This window comes from Esox lucius, chromosome 7 (genome assembly GCF_011004845.1).
Source record: "Esox lucius isolate fEsoLuc1 chromosome 7, fEsoLuc1.pri, whole genome shotgun sequence".
Classification (NCBI taxonomy): Eukaryota; Metazoa; Chordata; class Actinopteri; order Esociformes; family Esocidae; genus Esox; species Esox lucius.
This window is the reverse complement of record NC_047575.1, coordinates 5,766,638-5,790,837: the sequence shown is the minus strand read 5'-3', so window position 1 is coordinate 5,790,837 and position 24,200 is coordinate 5,766,638. Positions and strand designations below refer to the sequence as shown.

The 24,200-nt window shown below is 40.6% G+C and overlaps 2 protein-coding genes across 9 annotated transcripts in view; one reads left to right on the top strand and one right to left on the bottom strand.

The window, feature by feature from the left end:
- The window catches only part of cfap54 (cilia and flagella associated protein 54), an 81,847-nt gene extending 75,836 nt beyond the window's left edge, over nucleotides 1–6,011 (bottom strand). For 7 of the 8 annotated variants that reach the window (XM_020047754.3, XM_020047757.3, XM_020047760.3 and 4 more), the window contains exons 1-3: nucleotides 5,819–6,011; nucleotides 5,412–5,517; nucleotides 3,108–3,251 (exon numbers count right to left, since the gene is read on the bottom strand). In XM_020047754.3, coding sequence (XP_019903313.2) covers nucleotides 3,108–3,251; nucleotides 5,412–5,517; nucleotides 5,819–5,967 — 399 coding nt within the window. In that variant the 5' untranslated portion in view covers nucleotides 5,968–6,011. The remainder of the gene's footprint in view (nucleotides 1–3,107; nucleotides 3,252–5,411; nucleotides 5,518–5,818) is intronic. The other variant, XM_020047759.3, reaches the window with a different exon arrangement.
- Nucleotides 6,012–7,453: 1,442 nt separating this feature from the next.
- On the top strand, nucleotides 7,454–23,240 carry LOC105028783 (T-complex protein 1 subunit zeta). Its single transcript, XM_010901760.5, has 13 exons — nucleotides 7,454–7,699; nucleotides 8,195–8,258; nucleotides 11,909–12,043; nucleotides 12,172–12,345; nucleotides 13,604–13,707; nucleotides 14,093–14,363; nucleotides 15,594–15,676; nucleotides 16,041–16,137; nucleotides 16,409–16,556; nucleotides 18,825–18,958; nucleotides 19,304–19,406; nucleotides 21,572–21,644; nucleotides 21,839–23,240. Exons 1-13 carry the CDS (start codon nucleotides 7,563–7,565, stop codon nucleotides 21,909–21,911), a joined length of 1,596 nt encoding a protein of 531 aa, XP_010900062.1. The 5' UTR covers nucleotides 7,454–7,562; the 3' UTR covers nucleotides 21,912–23,240.
- The last annotated feature ends 960 nt before the right edge of the window (nucleotides 23,241–24,200 follow it).

Sequence of the window (24,200 nt, the reverse complement as noted above, 5' to 3'; positions counted from 1 at the left end):
CATTATTTAAAAATCATACAATGTGATTTTCAGTATTTTTGTTTTAGATTCCGTCACTCACAGTTGAAGAGTACCTATCATAGAAATTACAGAAATTGCTTTGTAAGTGGGAAACACTGCCGATTTTGCAGGTTATCAAATACTTGTTCTCTCCACTGAATAGGAATCACACGTACACACAAAAACACAGTACACCCCGTGGAAAGTTTTTTGTAAATATATTTGGACACATTGATATCTGAGGTAAACTCAAAACACATTCATGGTGAAAGATGACTCACCCTCACAAAAAATAGCTAAAATAAATCGGGTGCACCAGAAAAGGTGCAGATTATTAGAAAATCATAACTTGGGAGAGTCCAGCCTTTCATAAATATTTCCAGAGGTGACCGAAAGTCCCTAAGAACCCAGGGTATCACCAAGGTATCTACAGGCCTCTGAGCAAACTGTCAGAAAACCGCTACACAAACCTGGCCTACACGGGAGGTCAGGAAGGAACACATGACTGATGTTTGCCAGACAACACCTGAGTGAAGACAAGAACTACTGGGACAACCTGTTCCAGACAGGTGAGTCAAAGATGGAGCTCTTATTCAAAAACGAAACACTGCCTTTTAACAGAGGAACCTCATACCAACTGTAAAGCATGGAGGCTGTGGCATTGTGGTTTAGGGCACCCTTTCCTGCCTCTGGGCCAGGCCATCTTGCCATCATCAAGTCAACCATTATTCCATGTGGTACTAGAGAATTACTGAGGACAAGTGGGGCCATCTGTCAAAAAGCTGAAGCTCAACAAAATTTGGATCTTGCAACCAGACAATGATCCAAAACGCACAAGCAAAGCTTCAACAGAAAGGCTAAAAAGAAGAAACGGAGGGTTGCCAAAATGCATTGTCAAAGCCTAGATCATAATCCTATCAAAATTTGGGGAATTTCAAAGAGTCTGTTTACGACAGTGGCTCCTCTGCATACTGCAAGTCTCTCCAGAGGGTGGCAAAGTCTGCAGAGCGCATCATCGGCCCCCATCTCCCATACACAATGCCTGAGAAAAGCACAGAACATTACCAAAGATCACAGCCACCCAGGCTATGGTCTGTTCACAATGCTGCCGTCTGTTAGACGCTACCTGAGCATCGGGGGCACCCCCCCCCGAAGTTGTGCTGTGGTATCTGGCACCAAGACGTTAGCAGCAGATCTTTTAAGTCCTGTAAGATGCAAGGTGGAGCCTCCATGGATCGGACCTGTTTGCCCAGCACATCCCACAGATGCTCGATTGGACTGAGATCTGGGGAATTTAGAGGCCAAGTCAACGCCTTGAACTTGTTGTGTTCCTCAAACCATTCCTGAACCATTTTTGCTTTGAGGCAGGGCGCATTATTCTGCTGAATAGGGACAATGCTATCTGGGAATACTGTTGCCATGAAAGGGTGCACATGGTCTGCAACAATGCTCAGGTAGGTGGTACGTGTCAAAGTAACTTTCATATGAATGGCAGGACCCCAGGTCTTTCAGCAGAATATTGTCCAAAGCATCAAACTACATCCGCTGGCTTGCCTTTTTCTTATAGTGCATCCTGTATGTGCAATGTTTTTCTCCAGCTATACGACGCACACGCCCCCGGCCATCCACGTGATGTAAAAGAAAAAGTGATTAATCAGACCAGGCCTCCTTCTTCCATTGCGCCGGGGCTTTCGGCAGTGGACTGCAGCTACAGAGTCCCATACGCAACAAACAGCGATGCAATGTGTTTTGACACCTTTCTATCAGCACCAACATTACGTTTTTCAGCAATCTGAGCTACAGTAGCTCGCCTGTTGGATCGGACCCCACAGGCCAGCCTTCGCTCCCCACGTCCATCAATGAGCCCAAGATCCTGTCGCTAGTTCACCGCTTTTCCTTCCACTTTTGATAGGTACTGACCACTGCAGACACCCCACAATGGCTGCAGTTTTGGAGATGCCCTGACCCAGTCGTCTAGCCATCACAATTTGTCCCGTCGGGTCCAGCTCGATAACCTACGTGACTCGTCCTCTCACGCTCACCATCAACGGCTGCCATCAAGACAGATTGGAACTGCTGGTTATGACGTCGTCCATACACCCTGTCATCCTGGCTCCAACAGCACAACCCCAAAATCGCTTGGAGCAAACGGAAGATCCTGAGATGGTTGACGGGGTGCCCGGAAGACCTGCCTGATGGTGACATGGCACCCTACCAGCAAACATCCCGCCGAAGTACGCAGACCTAAGCGGAGTGTTCTCCACCAAAAAGGCCAGGTGTCTCCCTCCTCACCACTCCTGGATCTGCGCAATTGATCTCCTGCCAGAGGCTGTGCCCCACAGGAACAAGATCTACCTGCTCTCTGTGGCCAGAACGGATGCCATGGAGACCTATATCAAGAAGTCGCTGGAGGAGGGGCACATCCCCCATTCCACCTCCCCTGCTTCAGCCAGCTTTTTCTTTGTGAAAAAAGAAGACAGGGGCTTAGGCTGTGTATAGATTACAGGGGACTCAACACCATTACCACAAAATACCGGTACCCGATGCCCCTCGTCCCATCGGCCATAGAGCAGCTGAGGGGGGCACGCCTCATCATGAAGCTGGACCTCCAGAACACATACAACCTTGTGCGTAATCCGGAAGGGAGATGAGTGGAAGACAGCGGTCAGCATGACATCAGGCCACTATGAATACCTGATAATGCCATACGGGCTAGCTAATGAACCGGCGGTATTCTAGGCATTCTTAAATGAGGTGTTCCAGGATATGTTGGGGAGGTATGTGGTAGTCTACATTGATGACTACGCTTGTAACTACACCAACTGTTTGCTAAAGGGGGGAAATGCATTTTCCACACCTCCACTGTCACCCGTGGCATGAAAATGGAGGAGATGAAGGTGGATGCATGGCCAGTCCCGAAAACCAAGGAGCTACAAAGCTTGTGGCTTCTAAATAACAAAGATAAAAGACTTCATTTGTTTTATTAGGCAATCTTTCCCTGACAAACCTGTTGAAGATTACATATCCATATGCCTAATTGTTTTAAAAGACAACTTTCCAGGGGGTGCACTTACACTTTCTAATGACTGTACAAACATTGCCCTCACCGTCAGCCTGGCTTGGTCTGTGTCGAACCCCTTGGGGAAGAAAGTCATCTGGAAGTGGTCAACATCCCTAATTTCCTCTATGTTCACAGTCCTGAACTGCTGCAAATAGCGACTGTAGCCCTGCCATAGTGCTAGTCTGTATAACTGGAGTGAGAGGAATGCAAAAGGATAAGATATGGTGAACCATCCTTGTGGTCAAATCAAATATTATGTTGCTACATTCATGTGAAACAGGACAAGCGTTTTGGACTGCAAAGTTCTACTTGCAATTATGAAAATCTAATTAACAACGCTTTCGTCTGTTCAATCTTCTCTACCTCTTGCAGTACTCAAAACATCACAATGTTAAAAAAAATGCTAATACTTTCCTAACTAATGGGGGTACGGTAACCAAGTGGTTAGAGCATATTTCTAGTAACCAAAAGGCTGCTAAATCTCTTTCCAGTAAACAAAAGGGTGCTAGATAAAATCCCCAAACCGGGAAGTGGGGAAAAAAGTGTTGTTCTTGATAAAGACAGTACAGTTACAGTATATTGCTCACTGGGCTCTCAATGTGGCAGCCCTGGCTGCACCTCTCCAACTTGTACAGGTGCTGGTCATAAAATTTTAATATCATCAAATTTGATTTATTTCAGTAATTCCATTCAAAAAGTGAAACTTGTATAATCTATACATTCATTCCACACAGACGGATATATTTCAAGTGTTTATTTCTTTTAATTTTGATGATTATAACTGACAACTAATGAAAACCCCAAAATCAGTATCTCAGAAAATTTGAATATTGTAAAAAGGTTCCATATTGAAGACACCTGGTGCCCGGACACCTGGTGCCACACTCTAATCAGCTAATTAACCCAAAACACCCGCAAAGACCTTTAAATGGTCTCTCAGTCTAGTTATGTAGGAAACACAATCATGGGGAAGACTGCTGTCCAAAAGACGACCATTGACACCTTGCACAAGGAGGGCAAGAAACAAAAAGTAATTGCTAAAGAGGCTGGCAGTTCATAGAGCTCTGTGTCCAAGCACATTAATAGAGAGTCGAAGGGAAGGAAAAGATGTGGTAGAAAGAAAGTGTACAAGCAATAGGGATAACCGCACCCTGGAGAGGATTGTGAAACAAAACCCATTCAAAAATGTGGGGGAGATTCACAAAGAGTGGACTGCAGCTGGAGTCAGTGCTTCAAGAACCACCACGCACAGAAGTATTCAAGACATCGGTTTCAGCTGTTGCATTCCTTGTGTCAAGCCACTCTTGAACAAGACACAGCGTCAGAAGCGTCTCGCCTGAGCTAAAGACAAAAAGGACTGGACTGCTGCTGAGTTATGTTCTTTGATGAAAGTACATTTTGCATTTCCTTTGGAAATCAAGGTCCCAGAGTCTGGAGGAAGAGAGGAGAGACACAGAATCCACGTTGCTTGAAGTCCAGTGTAAAGTTTCCACAGTCAGTGATGGTTTGGGGTGCCATGTCATCTGCTGGTGTTGGTCTACTGTTTTCTGAGGTCCAAGGTCAACTCAGCCGTCTACCAGGAAGTTTTAGAGCACTTCATGCTTCCTGCTGCTGACCAACTTTATGGAGATGCAGATTTCATTTTCCAACAGGACTTGGCACCTGCACACAGTGCCAAAGCTACCAGTAGCTGGTTTAAGGACCATGGTGTCCCTGTTCTTAATTGGCCAGCAAACTCGCCTGACCTTAACCCTATAGAAAATCTATGGGGTATTGTTAAGAGGAAGATGCGATATGCCAGACCCAACAATGCAGAAGAGCTAAAGGCCACTATCAGAGCAACCTGGGCTCTCATAACACCTGAGCAGTGCCACAGACTGATCGACTCCATGCCACGCCGCGTTGCTGTATTAATTCAGGCAAAATGAGCCCCAACTAAGTATTGAGTGCTGTACATGTATACTTTTCATGTTCATACTTTTCAGTTGGCCAACATTTCTAAAAATATATTTTTTTGTATTGGTCTTAAGTAATATTCTAATTTTCTGAGATACTGAATTAGTTGTCAGTTATAATCATAACAATTAAAAAAAAAATTACATTTGAAATATATCAGTCTGTGTGTAATGAATGAATATACTATACAAGTTTCACTTTTTTAATGGAATTACTGAAATAAATCAACTTTTTGATGATATTCTAATTTTATGACCAGCACCTGTATGTAAAACAGTGGACCTTATGTTCAACAGACGCCTCGATCAATAACAATTTAAGGGTTTTAAACTTTAAAGACAATTATCTCAGAGATCTGTGAGGGAGAGAAAGGTCGAGAGAAATACCAACAAACCTTGACATCAAAGAGAAAATCAGCAACTTGCAGCATGTGCTCTTCATAGTAGCTGGTTGGTAGCCGAGGTTTGTACTCGTTCCATATCTTAAAAAGAGTTTTGGCCCTAGTAACATACAAGCAATTCATCAGGTAGCAATAGTAGACAAGCTACAGTACTGTAATTAGTTAAATTGTCAACTGAATATAGCTAGCTAGCTAACGTTATTTCCAGAGTTTCAAACCATGTTTGGCCTACGTCAGTACTTAAGATAAGTTGATAAAAAGTTCGGTAGATAACTAAACCCAGTGTCAACCAGTTCAATGTATGTTATAAACCCTTTTTACATCAACAATAGTCATAAAGTAGTACATTTAGTTACAGTTCAGTACACTTGATTTAGATTGCAAGTATAAATTGATCTCACCCTCTTGCATAAGAGTTGTGGTCGTACGTCGGCAAATTACTAATTCGTTTCATAAACGACATAAACTCTTTTATATCGCCATCAAATGCTGATATAACCGGGTTTCTTTGATCAATTTTCCCGTAAAATGAAGCTTGCAGTGGGTTCATTTTGGTCGGTAAAAGACCCTTCACTTCACCACTACTTCATATCCAACAACAAACTACATGGTACAATAGAAGCTGGACTAGTTGTCATGGTAGCGAAACAACATTTCGGTTGATTTAGCGGCATCTGCTGGACACTGTGCTTAAAAAACGACCTTCCAGTGGCCTAAAGGGACTAATAGAAGATGCTTTATGAACTGTTTAAATGTGTCCTCCTTTCCTCCCTGACCCAGGGGACCCCAGTGTTAAGAAACTATTTATGAAAATGAAAGTAGGGTTTTTTTCTACACTCGTCCATTAAAGTTTATTTGGGGGTTGAACAAAATAATTTAATTAGTTGTGGAATGCATTTTATAGGTAAAAAGATATGAAGCATGTGCATATTTTCCAACACAGACACAAATGTTGATATAATGGGAGTGTTTGATTTTTTTAATCATACATTGAATGAGACCTGAATATCCTAGATTAAAGGTTTTTATTGAGGAGAAGAGGTTTTCCTTATGGTTTCTGGGTAATTTAATGTTGGTGGGAAAAAAGACAGGGGATAGAAAATGTACTGGTTTAAACTCTGGCTGTGTATCCCCTAAAAATTGAGTTTTGAAATATGTCACACTGACATTCAGTGAACTGTCTGTTTTGTTGCTTACTGAAAGTGGGAAACATGAACATATTTAAAAACAGGAATATGTAACCAAAGAAGAAGATGAGAATAAAAAAAAAATCTCAGCATACCAACTAATCTGTAAATATTGTGAAATGGGATTCATGACTTGGGCAACTATGTCTTCCACTATGGCTTCATTGATGACACTGATGTTATTAGCAGAATGTATTCTAGAGTGTTCAGAAACATATTGTACAAGGAAAGCAAATTACAACATGGTGGTACTGGTAAAGCAACTATGAATTTTTATTATGGCCAAAAGGGTGCAAGATCTTGCATTGACAAGTTCATCTCCAGATTTAAATGTAATTCAACATGCTTTTAATTTGCTGAAAAGATTAAAGGGATAAAAATCATAAAAAAACAACTCAAGATGGCTGCATTACAGGTCTGTTAGATCACCACCAGAGAAGACACCAAAATGTGGTGATCAATGGGATGCAAACTTTAGGCATTATCTAGTATTTTATAAAACAGTGAAGGATAATATTGACTATGTATACACAATATTGGTATAACAACTGTATTTCTAATAAACTAATGGTGACAATCACAATTTCTGACAATTTCTGAATTGCAATCATTTACTGGCTTGGATTTCTCCCTGCCCAGTATTATTTATTTTTGACCCTTTCATGACCTTTGAGGGATTATTGTAAAAGCCTTTTCCATACTTGACCAATTGGATGAGATGGTCAAAGGCGAAGCGTTAAAAAGACAAGGCACATCTCTGTGGTTATGACTATTATCCTGCTTAACCAATCACAAAGGTTAACATGACACCGGTCTAACCAACGCGATGCGAGGGGCGGTCTAAAGAACACATGCTCGAGACTTCTGGAAACCGACTCCCCTTCCGCAACCCGCCTCATCAACTCTTCGCTCCTAACCGGCGGTATTTTTCCTATTTCGCTGGCTCTGTTGTGTCAACATGAGTGCCATTAAAGCGCTAAACCCAAAGGCGGAGGTAGCAAGGGCCCAGGCAGCCCTAGCCGTCAATATCAGCGCGGCACGGGGACTCCAGGATGTACTGAAGAGTAATTTGGGACCAAAGGGAACCATGAAAATGTGAGTCCCCACCTATAACTGAAAAGCATGCGCACAACCTTTGTTGAGCACACGCGTGCTGTTGCTAACATGCTAACTGCGAGCTAAGTGCGTACGTTAGCAAGTGAAATGGCAACAGAGGTATAACTACGTTTTTGTTACACAACCACCTTTACATATTGTGTCGGTTAGTAGTTTGATAATTAACAAGTTGTATTTAACCGAACAGACTAGGACGATGATATGAGGCCTACACAGTAGTTAAGGTAACGTTATTGCTAACCGGACTCACATGGTCATAGTTCGCCTGTGTCATCCTCATGGTTTACATGTAACGTTGGGAAGCTAGTGCCATTCAGAAAATAATTTGAAATCTTAACATGGTTAATAATAATAGAAGATCCCAATAGTATTGTCTGCTCTGGATGTTTTACTGTGCTAACAGCTTAGTTACTGACTGTAACTAAAGCCACACTCATGTCAACTGTCATTAAGTCCTGTTTGTCTCGCTCATAGGCTCGTGTCTGGCGCTGGAGACATCAAGTTGACCAAAGACGGCAATGTCTTGTTGCATGAGATGGTAAGATGTTATCATCTTCGTTGACAAATTAATACAATAATAATAGTTACTTCCATATAAGGAAATTGTCTTGTCACAGAGTCACCATGCAAACTGATGTCTCTATGGCCACGCCCCTTGATAATTCTGCTTTTTGTGGAACATTGTTTTAATGTTGTTCCTTTTTTTCTTTTACATACTGGAAACCGTATGTAAAAAGTAGAATAGAATTATCGCCCTGCAGTATAAAAGATGACATAACTGCAATGTTCTGTTCGATTTCAGTGTATACACCTAACAGCTCAACACCAAAACATTTAAAACAACCTACGTAAAACACCCCCATCTCGATTAAACGGTATAAATAATTGCTGGCTATAATACCACACCGATTGACTCAAAAGTAGCCTATTGTTAACAAGGCATCGTTTATACCGGTAGTAGCGAGGAATCATGTGCGAGCAGTAACTTTTGTCTTAATACATAGCAGACTGCAAAAATAGTTAGAACGCTTGGTAGGCTGCTTCTGTTTCGATTGACATTACTATTTTGACCAGTGCAATGTATGCCAGTTAGCCTATTGAAAAACCCAGAGGAGGAAAATGATATGGTCCTTTTGTAGGCTACAAAAACGGCATGTTTTTGTGGGTCTCTCACAGAGATAATGAGTTGATTTCAATGCCAGTACATAGATCCAAACTGAGAGGAGTTTTGGGAAAATACGATGGCTCAAAATATGAGTCTGGTCCTATGCACTGGCACTGAAATTAACCCATTTCAATAAAAGGACTCCTGGGACATACCCACAAAGACGCGCTGTTCTCGTCTCATAAAACCATTCTCTGACACTGGATGGCTAACAGCAGAACAGCTTGTTTTACTTTGCTGCAGGCTTTGAGTCACTCTTGTCCAATCAGACATCTTCCGTGTTTTCACGTCACCATGTGGTATCGCCTCAGCTGGCTTGGAACCTTAACGTAGCAGGTACTAAAAAGTATTTGGCCAGTGGAATAGCTCCCAAAGCGAGTAGATGTGAGGCAAGTAGAGTCAAGCTGGTACCATGCAGTGGAAAACCGCCATAAGTGATCACCAATTCTAGCCAATTGAAACTGACAGTACAGTTTCTCCCCCAACAATCTTCAAATGAGTTATTTTGAACGCCACTCCTCACACTGCATTTAAGGGAGAGAAAATGTCAGTGAGTTCATGCCTGGTATGTCTCAGTAATTAGTAATAACTAACCCTAAAACTCTCTGTTCAAGCTTCAGAGACCAAACTTCCCCCCCCCCCGGCGTTTAGGCTATCACCAGTGATCAAATAGGTATTGACTATGATTACATGAATTTGAAGACTTTTGCATACTTAGGATTAATTACCGTATAACATTATGCTTTGAACCGTTTAAACTAGGGACGGCAAATGTGTTTAGTCTCGTCCTCTAATTCTCTGCTATTCAACTTTAATGTCAGAATGGCAAGCCACAGTAACTCTAGTTGTTAAAGTCTGGTTTTGACTGGGATGATGATTAGTCTGAGAGATGATATTTGACCGACTGGGCATTGTTGCAGTTAGAAAGTCTGCCAGCCACTCAGATTGTTTACCGGCCAAAATTTCCCTAATTATACAATGTATATTTTTAATGATTTGTAGGCAATTGTGTTGGCTGCGGAAAGAGTGAAATGCTGGTACTGTCTAAAGCCCTTGTTTGAAATATACGAATTATCCACAAAGTTCAAAGATACTTCAATTTTCATTTTCGTAAACAAACATGGCCACTTTTCACCTGCTCTGAAAGCTTTCGCTTGGCTCCAGTATCTGTGCTTAATTACATCTGCATTGGGAGAAAGTTGTCTCCTACATACATTCAGTGGACCAATACAATCTATTTTTGGGAGAAAAATAAATACATTTTGTTTCATGTTTTTGCTGAGTAAGTGAAGCGAATGTTTCTTAATGACTGACTGAGTGAGTGACTATAGGTCCCGAGTTCGTATCTCCTCACAGGCGAAGCGATATATGCATTATGAATTATTCCGTATAGACGGAACAAATGATTTTAGCCAGTGAAGTTATCTACATTATAGTAAGCCTGAAATAAAACAGTTTACCATTATATTGCAACTATTTCTGGTGGTGTTAGTGCATGCGTTTTGGGTCAGGGTAGACAAACACATTTGCTGGTTAACATACAGTAGTTACGTTATAGTAAGCCTTAACTGAAACTTTATTTTGACTGTTTCTGGCATGGAAAAGTTCCTCTTTCCTCTCGCTAGCAATCGCTTAATTCCTAGGAAGTTAGTAGATACTAGTAAGCCTATTACTGGCTAATAAGCTGTTAAAACGGCCAGTGGCAAAAGCAATACAGTTCATAGACGCTATGGTGGAGGTAAACTTAATAAGAAACTTTAGTCAGTTTAACACAATCCTCAATGGAGTCTAGCAAATGCTGAAACGTGTAATGCTGTGGCGTAGTGGTTAAAGACAGTGCCTCTTATGTGGAAGACCTAAGTTTGAATCTATTGAGAGCAACTGTATTTATTAATTATTTCTGGTAGATTCCATGATTCTCTCGTCTTTTCACTTGATGAAAAAGTTAGTTATCGTCGCTTTTATTGATAGTTACTGTATAAATGTAATTCACCAATGTAAAGAAAAAAATATTTTCTTATGCCATGAAATGAAATGGCTTTGGCAGACTCACTAGCAATTGCTCAATTCTTATGATTATTCCAGTAAGTTAGTAGATACCGGCAAAGCTTATTACTGGCTAATACGCTGTTAAAATGGCCAGTGGCAAACGCCATACATAGATGCTATTTCTCGTTGAGGTAAACATAGTAAGAAACGTTTGTCAGTTTAACTGTATCAATGTCATTCATCAATGGCCAATTAACTATTAAAACGGCCAGTGGCAAAAGAGGATTTGTTCAGGATATACAGATGCCAGGTGTCAGTATAGACACCTATAGGAGCCTGCGGCAACTTTCCAGACTATTATTTTCCTGCAATCCCGTTTCAGCCAATTGCCTTCTGCGAGGCGGGCTTGCCTCCTTGGTTTATTTTGTGAATGCGCATTTTACCTTTATTATATATATTTATCTTAAGTACGGGAATGAAGTTTGCTTACTGTAAGGAACTATAATGGCAGCCGTGTTCACGAAACTGCCAATTCTTCCCTTGTCTAGTACAGCATACACAAAGAACTGCAAAGAAGTGAAAGAAAATACTTAGATTAGCTCACTATAGCTAGCAACGAGGAACCCTAAGCTAATGTAATCAAGGCTAACATTGAACTCTGAGTTAGTTACCTTATTTTGGAACAGGTAAATCTATTTTTCATATTATTATTCAGAACTTCATTCTCTATTGGGCATTGGTGCGGAACCGCTTTCTGACCAGTGAGTAATTACAAAATGCTTTAATAGTTTTTTTTACCTAGTGCAGATTTAACTACAGTGGAAATGGACAAAGTTTATAAATTTGCAATAAATTAAGAGAAATGTTATGTTTAGCATGTCTTTTTCCATTGTACCTGAAATCGTACCACCATTTTTTTCCCGATACTTACTGAACTGTGACTTTTGCATACCGTTACACCCCTAGTATTTATACCATTTCTGTTTATTTATTTGCATTTGTATTTGCATTTTTTTCTCCTTTCGGGAAATCAGCAAATCCAGCATCCAACGGCGTCTTTGATTGCCAAGGTTGCCACTGCACAGGATGACATCACCGGAGACGGAACTACCTCCAACGTCCTCATCATCGGGGAGCTTCTCAAACAGGCTGACCTCTACGTGTCAGAGGTGAGAGATTAACTGACCAATTTTATCCATAGACCCTCATCTTGAAGCCATTTTGCCACAGTTGTAGATAAAAGTCTCAAACAGAGAATCCTATAAATGTGCTGATCAATTGTTGTCTCTTTCCTCAGGGACTCCATCCCAGAATAATCGCAGAAGGCTTCGAGGCAGCGAAGGACAAGGCTCTGGCAGTGCTGGAAGAGTTGAAGGTTACTAAGGAGATGGACAGAGAGACCCTGATCCACGTGGCCCGCACCTCCCTCCGAACCAAGGTCCACGCTGAGCTGGCCGACCTGCTCACAGAGGTGAGACTGCAGGGCTTACAGAACAGGTGTCCGCAGCTGTCTAGGTCAACATTTAAACATTTTTGTCCCTGTTAACGCATTTTTGATTTTTGAATGTCAGAGCCATCCATAGTCAAAGCTTGACTGTAACAGGAGCTGTCAGGATCGCACAACTAGCACACACTTATTGTTTGCCTTTTTTTTACAACATTTATTTATTTAAACTCATCAAAAGAGAGTACTAGCCATATCTCTTAACTCTTCAAATGGTATGGAGGTGCTGTGTTGCGTGAATCTGTTTGCTAATACTTTGCTTGTAGCATGGTCATTTGTCATTATGTAATGTTTTTGCTAATCTAAGCATTAATGTCCACCAAAACATACTCTAATTGTAACAAACAATATCTGTGCTCTCCATGAATTACAAATGTCCCCTGATTAATGTTTGTAGATAACATCTCTAGCCACCATGACTATGCCATTGCCTATTCAAGTAGCCAAGCCTTATGCATGTGGTTGAATTTGGGAATTATTTAATAGAGATACAAGTATTTGGTTGTGGCTAACCATATTTTAGGTAATCTAATGTTTACAGGCCCCCACCTGAACCCCATTCTAACCACATTTCACCCTAAACATCAAAAGACAATACCTTGACCAGCTTAGGTGTGACTCTGTGGGTTAAATACCTGCACACACTTTTGCTTTCCAGATAAGTAACCTAATGTAGTAGTTATTGTCCTTGGTGTGTTGATCAAGAGGAGTTTATGAGAAAATAGAACCTATGGCATCATAGACCAGCAACTTTCTATTTAGATTTACATGGGCTGCATTTTGATGCAGCCAATTTTTGTGGTAAGTTATGGACAGACATTTTATATATATTAAACTAAGGTCTGTGACAACTTGCATTTATTTTATTAAGTGAAGCACTGTCCATAGAACACAGTATGTAATTAACATCATGCACTGCTTTTTAAACAGAAAATGTTTACAGACAACATTTTAACACATTCTAAAATTACGATTAATCGTGATTAACTACAGAAGATAGTGTTTAAGAAGTATATGTTGAAATAGAAATCTGTCATAGGGTTGCATATTTGGGTGTGAATGCAGACAATGTGTGCACGTTTAGAGTTTTGGAATACAAAAAACATTATCTCTGGGCAATATAGTGCTGCCCTGGTCATATATGTTAATGTATTGTGTAAAGAATGGGTTTGTGGATGCTGGTCACATGTTCTCTGTTGGATTCAAACTGTTGGTTTTACTCCAGGCGGTTGTAGATGCCGTTCTTGCCATCCGTAAACCCAACGAGCCTATCGACCTGTTCATGGTGGAGATCATGGAGATGAAACACAAGACTGACAGCGACACACAGTAAGCCACTTCCCCGCACCCCTTTCTCTGGACTGCATTATGAAACACTGATTCATTTATAATATTCCTCTGTCTGGTTCATTGAAATTCACAGCAATTAATCAGCCTGAACATCTGCATACGGAACAGTCTTGTGAAAACTTTCTCAGGATTTTTAGTATATGCTGTCTTTCTCTGCTCTCTCTCTGTGTTTCACTTACTGTTGCTATGGCTAATAGTAACCCTAATGGCCCAGATTTAGCTACTGTGCTCAGACTGTCAGTAGTTACTTGTTTCCACGATGACTGTCTCCCTGCATTTATATTGCAGTCATTCAGCAGACACTTATCCACAACAACTTCCAGTACTGAGTGCATAGAAATTCCTATTATTCTCCCTTGTTCAGACTGATCCAGGGCTTGGTGCTGGACCATGGAGCGAGACACCCGGACATGAAGAAACGTGTGGAGAACGCCTATGTGCTGACCTGCAACGTGTCCCTGGAGTATGAGAAGACGGAGGTCAACTCAGGTTTCTTTTACAAGAGCGCCGGTGAGCGGGAGAAACTGGTGGCCGCTGAGAGGAAGTTCATCGAGGAGCGCGTGCAGAAGATCATTGCCCTGAAAAACGCTGTGTGCGCGGATGGATCCAAGGGCTTTGTGGTCATTAACCAGAAGGTGGGTGATGGCTTTGCATACGGAGAATGGTGTCCCTAACAGTCAGCCTGGTTTACATTCATAGTGCACCACCCTACATTGGTCTAAGGGGTCCCTTCAAAAGGGTGCATTTTGGGACACGTACCAGGATATCGTGACCTCACCTATAGTTGATTTTATTTGGTATCCTTATTTTACCAGGCAAGTTGACTTGAGAGCACATTATCATTTACAGCTACGACTTAAGAGCGATGGATGTTTTTTTAACGACCTGTCCCAATGAAAATGATAAATGTTACAGGTGTTCATCTAGTGATTTTTTTGTATTCCAGGTGATTATAGTTCCTATGGAAATGTGTATTTTCCTAACCTTTCTATAATTAGGGTTCACTGCTTTGCCCATTTGACATTGCTAACTTGGGGAATTTAATTTGCAACCTTTTGGTTACTAGTTAGGTGCCACCTGGCACCCCAGGTGTCATTGAATTAGCATGTTATTGATGTTTTTACACAACAGAATGTCTGGCTGTCTGATTTGCCCCCATTTACGCTGTTGGATTATTTCTTGAACATTTGTTGAAGATTGTCATCATTGCCATTTTCTGGTTAAAGCAATATAAAGGAATTACATAAATCATTTAATATATGCAGCAATGGTTAGGTAGAATCCTAACAGTCATTGACAAAGTTTTTGGTTGATGTTGGACAATTTGCTGTTTTGTTTTAAACCGGCATTTCCTAAATCCATTGATTATGTAGAGGGCCCATTTCCCCTACATGATTGTAAAATGCTTTGCAATGAAAATGTGTTGCTAGTTGGTTTTTTTTGGACAAAGCGTTTGGCTGATAAATGTCTTTGTTAGGCAGAATGAATCCTCCCCAGGTGAAATGCCCTCCCTGCTACTCCTTCCTCAGTGTACGTTGGTGTGTGTGTTCACTACCCAGGGAACACTCAAGGATACTTGTTGGCCTCCAGTGTCAGTGCTCTGTTACATCTGCTTTGGGAGAGCTGTGTTCTCCTCTACATGTGCTCAGCGGACCAGTACATTACTGGGAGAAATAATCAATACAGTTACATAGATAATGTATTTTCTGAGTGCAGGGTATTGTTGCCTCAAATTCGTTATATTTCACTTCACAATGACAACAATTATTTGTTCCTTTGAAAAACATCTTGACCTCAATGATTGACACCGGTTATTTATGAAGAGCCCAAATCCTCATGAACATTTTGATTGTGTCCCTTAACAGGGCGTTGACCCGTATTCCCTGGATGCTCTGGCCAAGGAGGGCATTGTGGCTCTGCGAAGAGCCAAGAGGAGGAACATGGAGAGGTAAATTCTTACATTCTACGTATTGACTGTATTATTACTGTTGCGACTATATGACATGGGCGGTAATTGCTGTCCCATGTTTCCACTTCGCTTCAGGGTGGATTACTTGGATTGAATACCTTACTGTCATTGCCGTACCATTCCTTTCAGCTAAGCCTGTCCTATGCTCTTTCAGTTCCTGTTATTTTTACTGTCAATATTCAGTCTGTAGTGTCTACATGTAAATGTTTTGATTGAATGAACCTAACTATCCAAATGAATAAACTCTAGCTGCTAATACTGCGTAATGCGCAATTGTGTGTGGTTGAGCTGCATCTGACGTGTTTGCGGTCGTGTTTGATACGGTGTGCGCTTCACTCCTCAGACTCACTCTGGCCTGTGGAGGCATCGCAATGAATTCTGTAGACGACTTGACTCCTGAATGCCTGGGCCATGCTGGGCTGGTATACGAGCACACCCTGGTGAGGCACCTTTTCAACCGTGCAGTATGAGTCAAACCAAAACAGGACCGCTACGCCAAAGATTAGTCATTGTTTTCAATAGGTGTGATAATCATTATATGATCATTTCAACAGTTTACATTAGCCATTTCTGCTTTTTTATTATGGTGAGCTGTGGTATGCGGTCTCATGCACCACTGAGAAGAAATGTTATGACCTATGTGACATTTAGATTGTGAAATGACAATGAAGTTGTCTTACTAAATGAACGACCTTCACCCCTTCCTCCTAGGGAGAGGAGAAGTTCACATTCATAGAGAAATGTGGGAACCCCCGATCCGTGACCCTGCTGGTGAAGGGTCCCAACAAACACACACTGACTCAGATCAAGGACGCGGTCAGGGACGGGCTCCGGGCTGTTAAGAACGCCATTGAGGACGGTAAGAGGCTAGGTGGAAGGAACTAAGGGCTGATTGGGCTTGTGTTCATATTTATATTTTCAGGCATTGTGTGTGCTTTTTGGAAAGGAATGCAGTGAAACAGTTTTTTGCTGGAAGATTCAAGCCAACTCTGCAGCAATGAACATGAAGCAGTGATTAACCTTGTTTAAAAAGCCAGTATCAGTGATTGGCCCTGTTTGTGAGTTGACAAGGGTTCCTCTACTGTAGAGACTAAACTTTGGGGCATATACTAAGAAAAACTTTAGATTAGATTATATTCATCTATATTGTCATGTAACGTACAAGTACAGTAAAATGAAATGCGTTAAGCATCTAAATAGAAGTGCAAATAGAAAAGGGCAGAAAATATACAAGTATTAGGTATAATGTACAGTGGGGAGAACAAGTATTTGATACACTGCCGATTTTGCAGGTTTTCCCTCTTACAAAGCATGTACAAGTCTGACATTTTTATCATGGGTACTCTTCAACTGTGAGTGAGGGAATCTAAAACAAAAATCCAGAAAATCACATTGTATGATTTTTTTAAAGTAATTAATTTGCATTTTATTGCATGACATAAGTATTTGATCACCTACCAACCAGTAAGAATTCCGGCTTTCACAATCCTGTTAGTTTTTCTTTATGAAGCCCTCCTGTTCTCCACTCATTACCTGTATTAACTGCACCTGTTTGAACTCGTTACCTGTATAAAAGACATGGCCAAGACCAAAGATCTGTCCAAGGATGTCAGGGACAAGATTATAGACCTACATAAGGCTGGAATGGGCTACAAGACCATCGCCAAGCAGCTGGGTGAGAAGGTGTCAACAGTTGGTGCGATTATTCCCAAATGGAAGAAACACAAAAGAACTGTCAATCCCCTCAGTCTGGGGCTCCATGCAAGATCTCACCTCGTGGTGTTGCAATGATCATGAGACTGGTGAGGAATCAGCCCAGAACTACACGGGAGAATCTTGTCAGTGATCTCAAGCCAGCTGGGACCATAGTCACCGAGAAAACAATTGGTAACACTACACCATGAAGGACTGAAATCCTGCAGTGCCTGCATGTACAGGCCCGTCTGAAGTTTGCCAACGAGCATCTGAATGATTCAGAGGAGAAACTGGATGTTGTGGTCTGACGAGACCAAAAGAAGCACATTAAGGTCCTGGAGTGGCCTAGCCATTCTCCAGACCTTAATCCCATAGAAAATCTGTGGAGGGAGTTGAAGGTTCGAGTTGCCGAACCTCAACCTCGAAACCTTAATGACTTGGAGAAGATCTGCAAAGAGGAGTGGGACAAAATCCCTCCTGAGATGTGTGCAAACCTGGTGGCCAACTACAAGAAACGTCTGACCTCTTTGATTGCCAACAAGGGTTTTGCCACCAAGTATTAAGTCATGTTTTGCAGAGGGGTCAAATACTTATTTCACTCATTACAATGCAAATAAACATTTTTGACATGTTTTTCTGGATTTTTTGTTATTTTTTCTCTTACTGTTCTAATAAACCTACTGTTAAAATTATAGACTGATAATTTCTTTGTCTGTGGGCAAACGTACAAAATCTGCAGGGGATCAAATACTTTTTTCCCCTCACTGTATACAAGTGCAAATGGCAGTTCTGAACCCCAATTTGCCGTACGTGTCTGGTACTCTAAAAAGTTGGATAGGGTTGTTAGGTCTGCTGTACCCCCAGTACAACATGTCCTATTCTGTAGCGTGGTCTTTATTTATTCAAGTTGTACAAGTCCAATATGACTGTCAGTTGAAATAAACCTTTGTGTTTTTCTCATAACTTTTATGTTTAAGAATATCGAAATTAATATTGATATCGCAATATTCATGATCATTGTCACAATCACTTTTTGTCAATATTCTGCAACCCTTGTGTCAAACAAAAACCACAATGCAGACATCACTGCCTAAGTTGAAATTCTGGAGTACCTTATTTTGTAAGTTTTTATTTTAACATTTGGTTTAGCTATCCGTTTGTTTTACTCAGAAGATTATTGTATTTGGGACATTTGGCCTAATAGACATACTAAAGGAACAGCACAGTAGAAAACCTATACTTAACACCTAAATGTATGTAGTTATAATCCTAGGGTCTTGTAGTCCTTGATCATGTTTTTTCATGCAATTATTAGCAAAATGTTTATTCTGTTACTGTCCAAAATGTTTAATATTCTCGTGATGTGATTTTGGGCCATACTGCTGAGCCCTACTGTGAGCTCATGTGGCATTGATCCCCTCCCCTTGTGTAGGTAGCGTGGTACCGGGAGCGGGCGCTTTTGAGGTGGCTGTGCATGATGCTCTGATAAACCACAAGCCCAAGGTGAAGGGCAGAGCTCAGCTGGGCGTCCAGGCCTTCGCTGACGCTCTCCTCATCATCCCTAAGGTCAGACATCAACACGCTTTGTCCTCTTGGTCCCCTTAGTGGAGTGTGATTTATTCAGCTGACTGTTTCAAGTTTTCAATCTCACATGCACACTTCTTTTGCTAAATTAAAAATCTGCTACCTATTCTGAACTGATACTATTAAATGCTTGCATCAACATTAAATGTACATTATTTACTACTTATTATATACTGCTCATTTCGATCTTGTATGCGCATCACCCTTTAGTTTACAGCAATGTGTTTGAATTCTTCCCCTATATTTATCGTCTCTCGTTAAAAATTGGATTATGACCAAATACAATGATGTTTTTTAACTCCACCCCCATCTCCTAATTTTTTTCAGGTTCTGGCCCAGAACTCAGGCTATGATGCCCAGGAGACCCTGGTTAAACTACAGACGGAGTATAAAGAGTCTGGTCAGCTTGTAGGAGTAGATCTCGGCACAGGTCTGTCCCAATGCTACAACATTTAAAAATCCTGTGCAATAATAATATATGATGGTTCTACCCAGTCAAATTAGACAGCTTTGAACTGAAAAATTTTGATTCTCAATTCATAGAACATGATTTTTATGTCAAGACTAAATGTTAATTATTAAATATAACTAGGTAGTTGGGATTGAAAATGCTGATTTGTTAGTGTTTCTCTCTTACTGTAATCAGAGCGTTGCTCCACCACTGCTGAATCGTGATGTGCTGCCACAGATTTTTTCTTTTTTAAATGAAATGCAATGCTTTTTTACGTAATTTAGTGCAATTTAATAGCACGCTCCGTTTACTAACGTGCAAGCATCAGAGTAGAGCAGCAATGTCCTGCATTTGACATTCGGAGTATCAAGTTAGTGAGTATGGTCAGAGAAACGTAATTGGCTGTGTCTGTGTACATATGTGTGGAACTCTCGGTAAGTGGCTGTCACATACATAATGCAAGTAGCCATCGTCAAGAGACACCTGAAGATAAGAAGCTAGCTAACTGTTACAACTCGATTGCTACATTCGGCTAAAACTGCTTGGCATCATGTAGGCAACATTTGAGATTCGACAGCAACAATAAAATTTCAGGGTGGGTTGGTGGGTGGGGGTGTGTACTTATTCAGAGATGTTGTTCACTTAGAAAATAATTGGAAATATAGTCATTGACAAGGTTAGAATTTTAGTTTATTTTTTATTGAAACCGTAATAGTCAACAGTAATTGCTTTGTCAAAGAATGCTCCATTTGCATCAATTAGTCTTGCAGATGTTTGACATTCTGGTTGTCAATTTGTTGAGGTGATCTGAAGAGATTTCACCCTATGCTTCCTGAAGCATCTCCCACAAGTTGGGTTGGGAGTAGTACACAGCGTTGTACGAGGTCTTTAGTTTCTTGGCAATTTCTTGCATGGAATAGCCTTCACAAAAAGATGAGTTTCAGAAAATAGTTCTAGACATTTTGAGCCTGTAATCGAACGTGCTAATGCTGAAGATACTGAACAAGTCTAAAGTTGTATTTCTTTATTTAGCACATCCTAATTGCAAAAGAAGCTGGTTAAAAAAAAATGGGAACACTGTGCTGATAGCTGTTGTATTTTAGACAGTATTACCACAAGGATATGACATAAAACCTCTTTATACGTGTCTGAGTTAGATGGTAACAGGTTTATAAAAGTAATTTGGCATCTCTGGGGTATGTGGTGTAATGCCGATATGCAGTGCATTCGGAGGGTATTCAGGCTTATTTTCTTTTTCCACATTTTGTTTGGTTAAAGCCTTATTTTATGATGGATTATACAGATTTTTCCTCATCAATATACACACAATACCTAGTAATGACAAAGTTTAAACAGGTCTTTCATTTCTTTGCAAATGTTTTAAAAACAAATATTACAGGAAGACTGGCCTCTGTCATTCTTAAAATGGAAGTTTAGCACCAAGACTCTTCCCAGAGCTGCCCAGCCAAACTAAGCTATCGGGGGAGAAGGGCCGTGGTCAGGGAGGTGACCAAGAACTAAAGTTCTTGTAGTTTGGCCAGATGGAAGACTCCTCAGTAAATAGCACATGACAACTCTTGGAGTTTGCCAAAAGGCACCTCAAGGACTCTCAGGCCATGATAAACAATATTCTGTGGTCTGATGAAACCAGGCTTGAATTGATTTGGCCTGACATCCAAGTGCCACATCTGGAGGAAATCAGGCACTGCTAATATCACTTATACCATTCCTACGTTGAAGCATGGTGGCAACTGCATAACGCTGTGGGAATGTTTTTCAGCGGCAGGGACTGGGAGACAAGCAGGATGTAGGGGAAGATGATAAGAGCGAAGTACAAACAGATCCTTGATGCTACTACGGAGTGTTCAGGATCTCAGACTAGGGTTAAAGTTAACCTTCCAACAGGACAACAACTCTAAACACATAGTCAAGACGATGCAGGAGTGACTTAGGCACAAGTCTGTGAATGTCTGTGAGTGGTCCAGCTAGAGCCTGATTTCTGGAGAGACTTTAAAATGGTTGTATAGCAACATTCCCAACCCAACCTGAGAGAGCTTGAGAGGATCTGCCGAGAAGAATACTAGAAATGCCCCTTTTTTCTTTTCTTCTGTTTTCTACATTTGCATCTTTCCTTGCCCTCCCAGGTGAGCCCATGGTAGCATCAGAGGCCGGTGTTTGGGACAACTACAGCGTTAAGAAACAGCTTCTCCATTCATGGTGAGTATGGACACAGTTGTAATGTTATTTTCTTTGTTGTACATTTGTTGTTTGAAGCAAATTGGTTTTTTTTGGTCTAAACCTGTATTTGTGTTGGTTGTCTTTGCAATGGTAACAGGTATCTTTTGCATTGTTAACAAATGTATTCTTTCTCCCTCCTGTCCTCTGGTTTTCCCCCTTTTTTTGCTTCCCAGCACGGTAATTGCCAGTAACATCCTGCTTGTCGATGAGATCATGAGAGCTGGAATGTCGTCTCTAAAAGGTTAAAGGTTAAGCAGCGCTACTCTCCGCCCCCCCTCCCTATCAGGGGTCCTTACCATGGGGATAGCTAGGTACATGTAAGGAAATTCACTGCATTGCGTCCCTTATGTGTAACGGCAACTTTGTCAGACCAACACAATGACAAATAACCTACTTTTTACCCCATGGCGTCCATGTTGGTGTGCAGCATTAGTTCCCTCATGGATCTGTTGTCTCTTCCATCCAAAATGGCTGATTGGTTTATTTATGTGATTATGTTAAAAGCACTGAACTGTACCACTCGGTTTTGTTTTTCCCCATTAAACATTTTCTTGGCTCTTGAAATAAGGCTGTGTGAGTGTGTGGGTGGTTATACTTTGAGGCAGACAAGAGGGCGAAGAGCTTGGTCTTGTCACCTAACAAATGTATAGCAATGTGATGGGTGAAGCACTTTACCCAGTACCAGAATATTTTTTCCAAAAACTTGGATGCCTCCTCCAGGAGGCTAAATTATTGCAGTCTTCAATTGAATCTTTCAAGACCCCCAATATAATTGTATGAATTATACTGATTTGTTAATGTTGGCGTCATAACAATCTGTGGCAATCTTTCAGTCTCTTTCCATCTCAATTTTGCCTCAGGAACCCAGTAGGTCCACCACAATGGATTTCCTGCCTTTGTTTGATTTTGTGATGACTTACTCCTGGTAACGATATACCCATCTGCATGAAACTTGTTTTGCCACATCTGAACAAAGATCACACAAAACAATATTTTTTTTAAACAAAGCAATGGCTAGTTATCAATGGAAGTTCACATAGTGCTAGTCAGGCAAATACTAGCTGTTGGATGCAAACCTTTTATCTGTAAAATCTGTGGAAAAGTCTTCCAAAATGATTTACGTAGTGGAAAGTTCACCATTTGACTACTTTTTCCCGGTATTAAAATAATTTGGTTTACCAAAAAACATTAATAGCCAAACTGTTCTCTTAATGATTGGAATGGTCTGACTGAGTGAATATATTGCTATTTCACTAATTGACATGCATGAAATATTTTGGAATTTATAAAGAATAACCTTGATCACAAGTTGCTGTGTTTGAACCTTAACCACAGGCAGACGAGTGCCCAAACTTTCTGACAATACTGTATTTCACTATCAATTACATAATGTTATGAGTATTTATCAAGCTCATCGCTTGCTCATTTCAAAATTTTTCCTGGAAAGGCTACAGTTCTGGTGGTGCATGCATAGCCTAGTATTCCTGTCTTGTGCCTGACTGCTTGCTGTGGTTGTTTTCTCTTTGCCACACAGAATAAACTACAGGTCCTTTGGTGCACTTGGAGCTTAATGTTCCCTGTCTTTTGGCGTGTGATTAATTATCTATTGACTAATATATTTGCTTTTCTCTGAACAGAGTAACAAATTATTTGAAAAATGGACAATCCATAACTTGAAATGTTACATTTCATGATGACTGACCAATTTAAAACTTCATAGACAAAAAGGGTTTGCATCTGACAGTGACAATATAAATCAGTCTGGATATTTTATACTAATTGTAATTGGTACAAGTTTGTATAAAACTATCAACCAAACAGTCGCTCTTTAGATTAGATTCAACTTTGTCATTGAACAGTACAATTACAGTACAACGAAATGTAGTACCGTGCACTGATGACATTTGGCACGCATGCTGAGGAACATGAGTTTCGCTACCTGTGGAATTGGTAGTGTAGGCAATTATGTTGAATGTTCTGGGAATGATTTTCTTGTGATTGAAATGGATGTAGAGTCAGATATTCACCAGCAGGTGGTGATATTATGCTTTCTTTTTTAAACTAAAGACTATAACCTGGGTAGTAATGAAAGTAAGTGATTTCTGTTGGGATGTTCAAAGATACAAATGTATTTAATGCACACAATAAGAATTATATCCAAACATATATCACATTCAATTCATGGACTGAAGCTGCAGTATTGGATTTCAGCAGTTGAATTGTATTACAGAAATCTATTGTAATGTGTATGTTGTCATTATGTCAATCACTCTAAATTTAAAGTGACCTTAAAATTAAACCAATGCCAAATGCACCCTTCTATGCATTCAATGTGGGTCCATATCTATATCAGACCTCCAACAGAGATCTGTGTGTCTTTCCATTAAGGAGTGTAAGAACTAGACTGCAGAACAATCAAGGTACTTGGTAGAATGTAAAATAAAGGTATACAAAATCTTTGTCACATTTTACAAAACAGTTTTGACCCTACAATTATCTCCACATCAATACTGCTGTGTGTGTACATTTTTGAAG

What these genes read in the sequence shown, in the direction of transcription:
- LOC105028783 (XM_010901760.5), top strand. Translation starts at nt 7,563, where the DNA reads ATGAGTGCCATTAAAGCGCTAAACCCAAAGGCGGAGGTAGCAAGGGCC. An exon ending in CCAAAGGGAACCATGAAAAT is followed by an intron (nt 7,700 to 8,194) that starts GTGAGTCCCCAC and finishes TCTCGCTCATAG; the next exon opens with GCTCGTGTCTGGCGCTGGAG. An exon ending in AAGACTGACAGCGACACACA is followed by an intron (nt 13,708 to 14,092) that starts GTAAGCCACTTC and finishes TCCCTTGTTCAG; the next exon opens with ACTGATCCAGGGCTTGGTGC.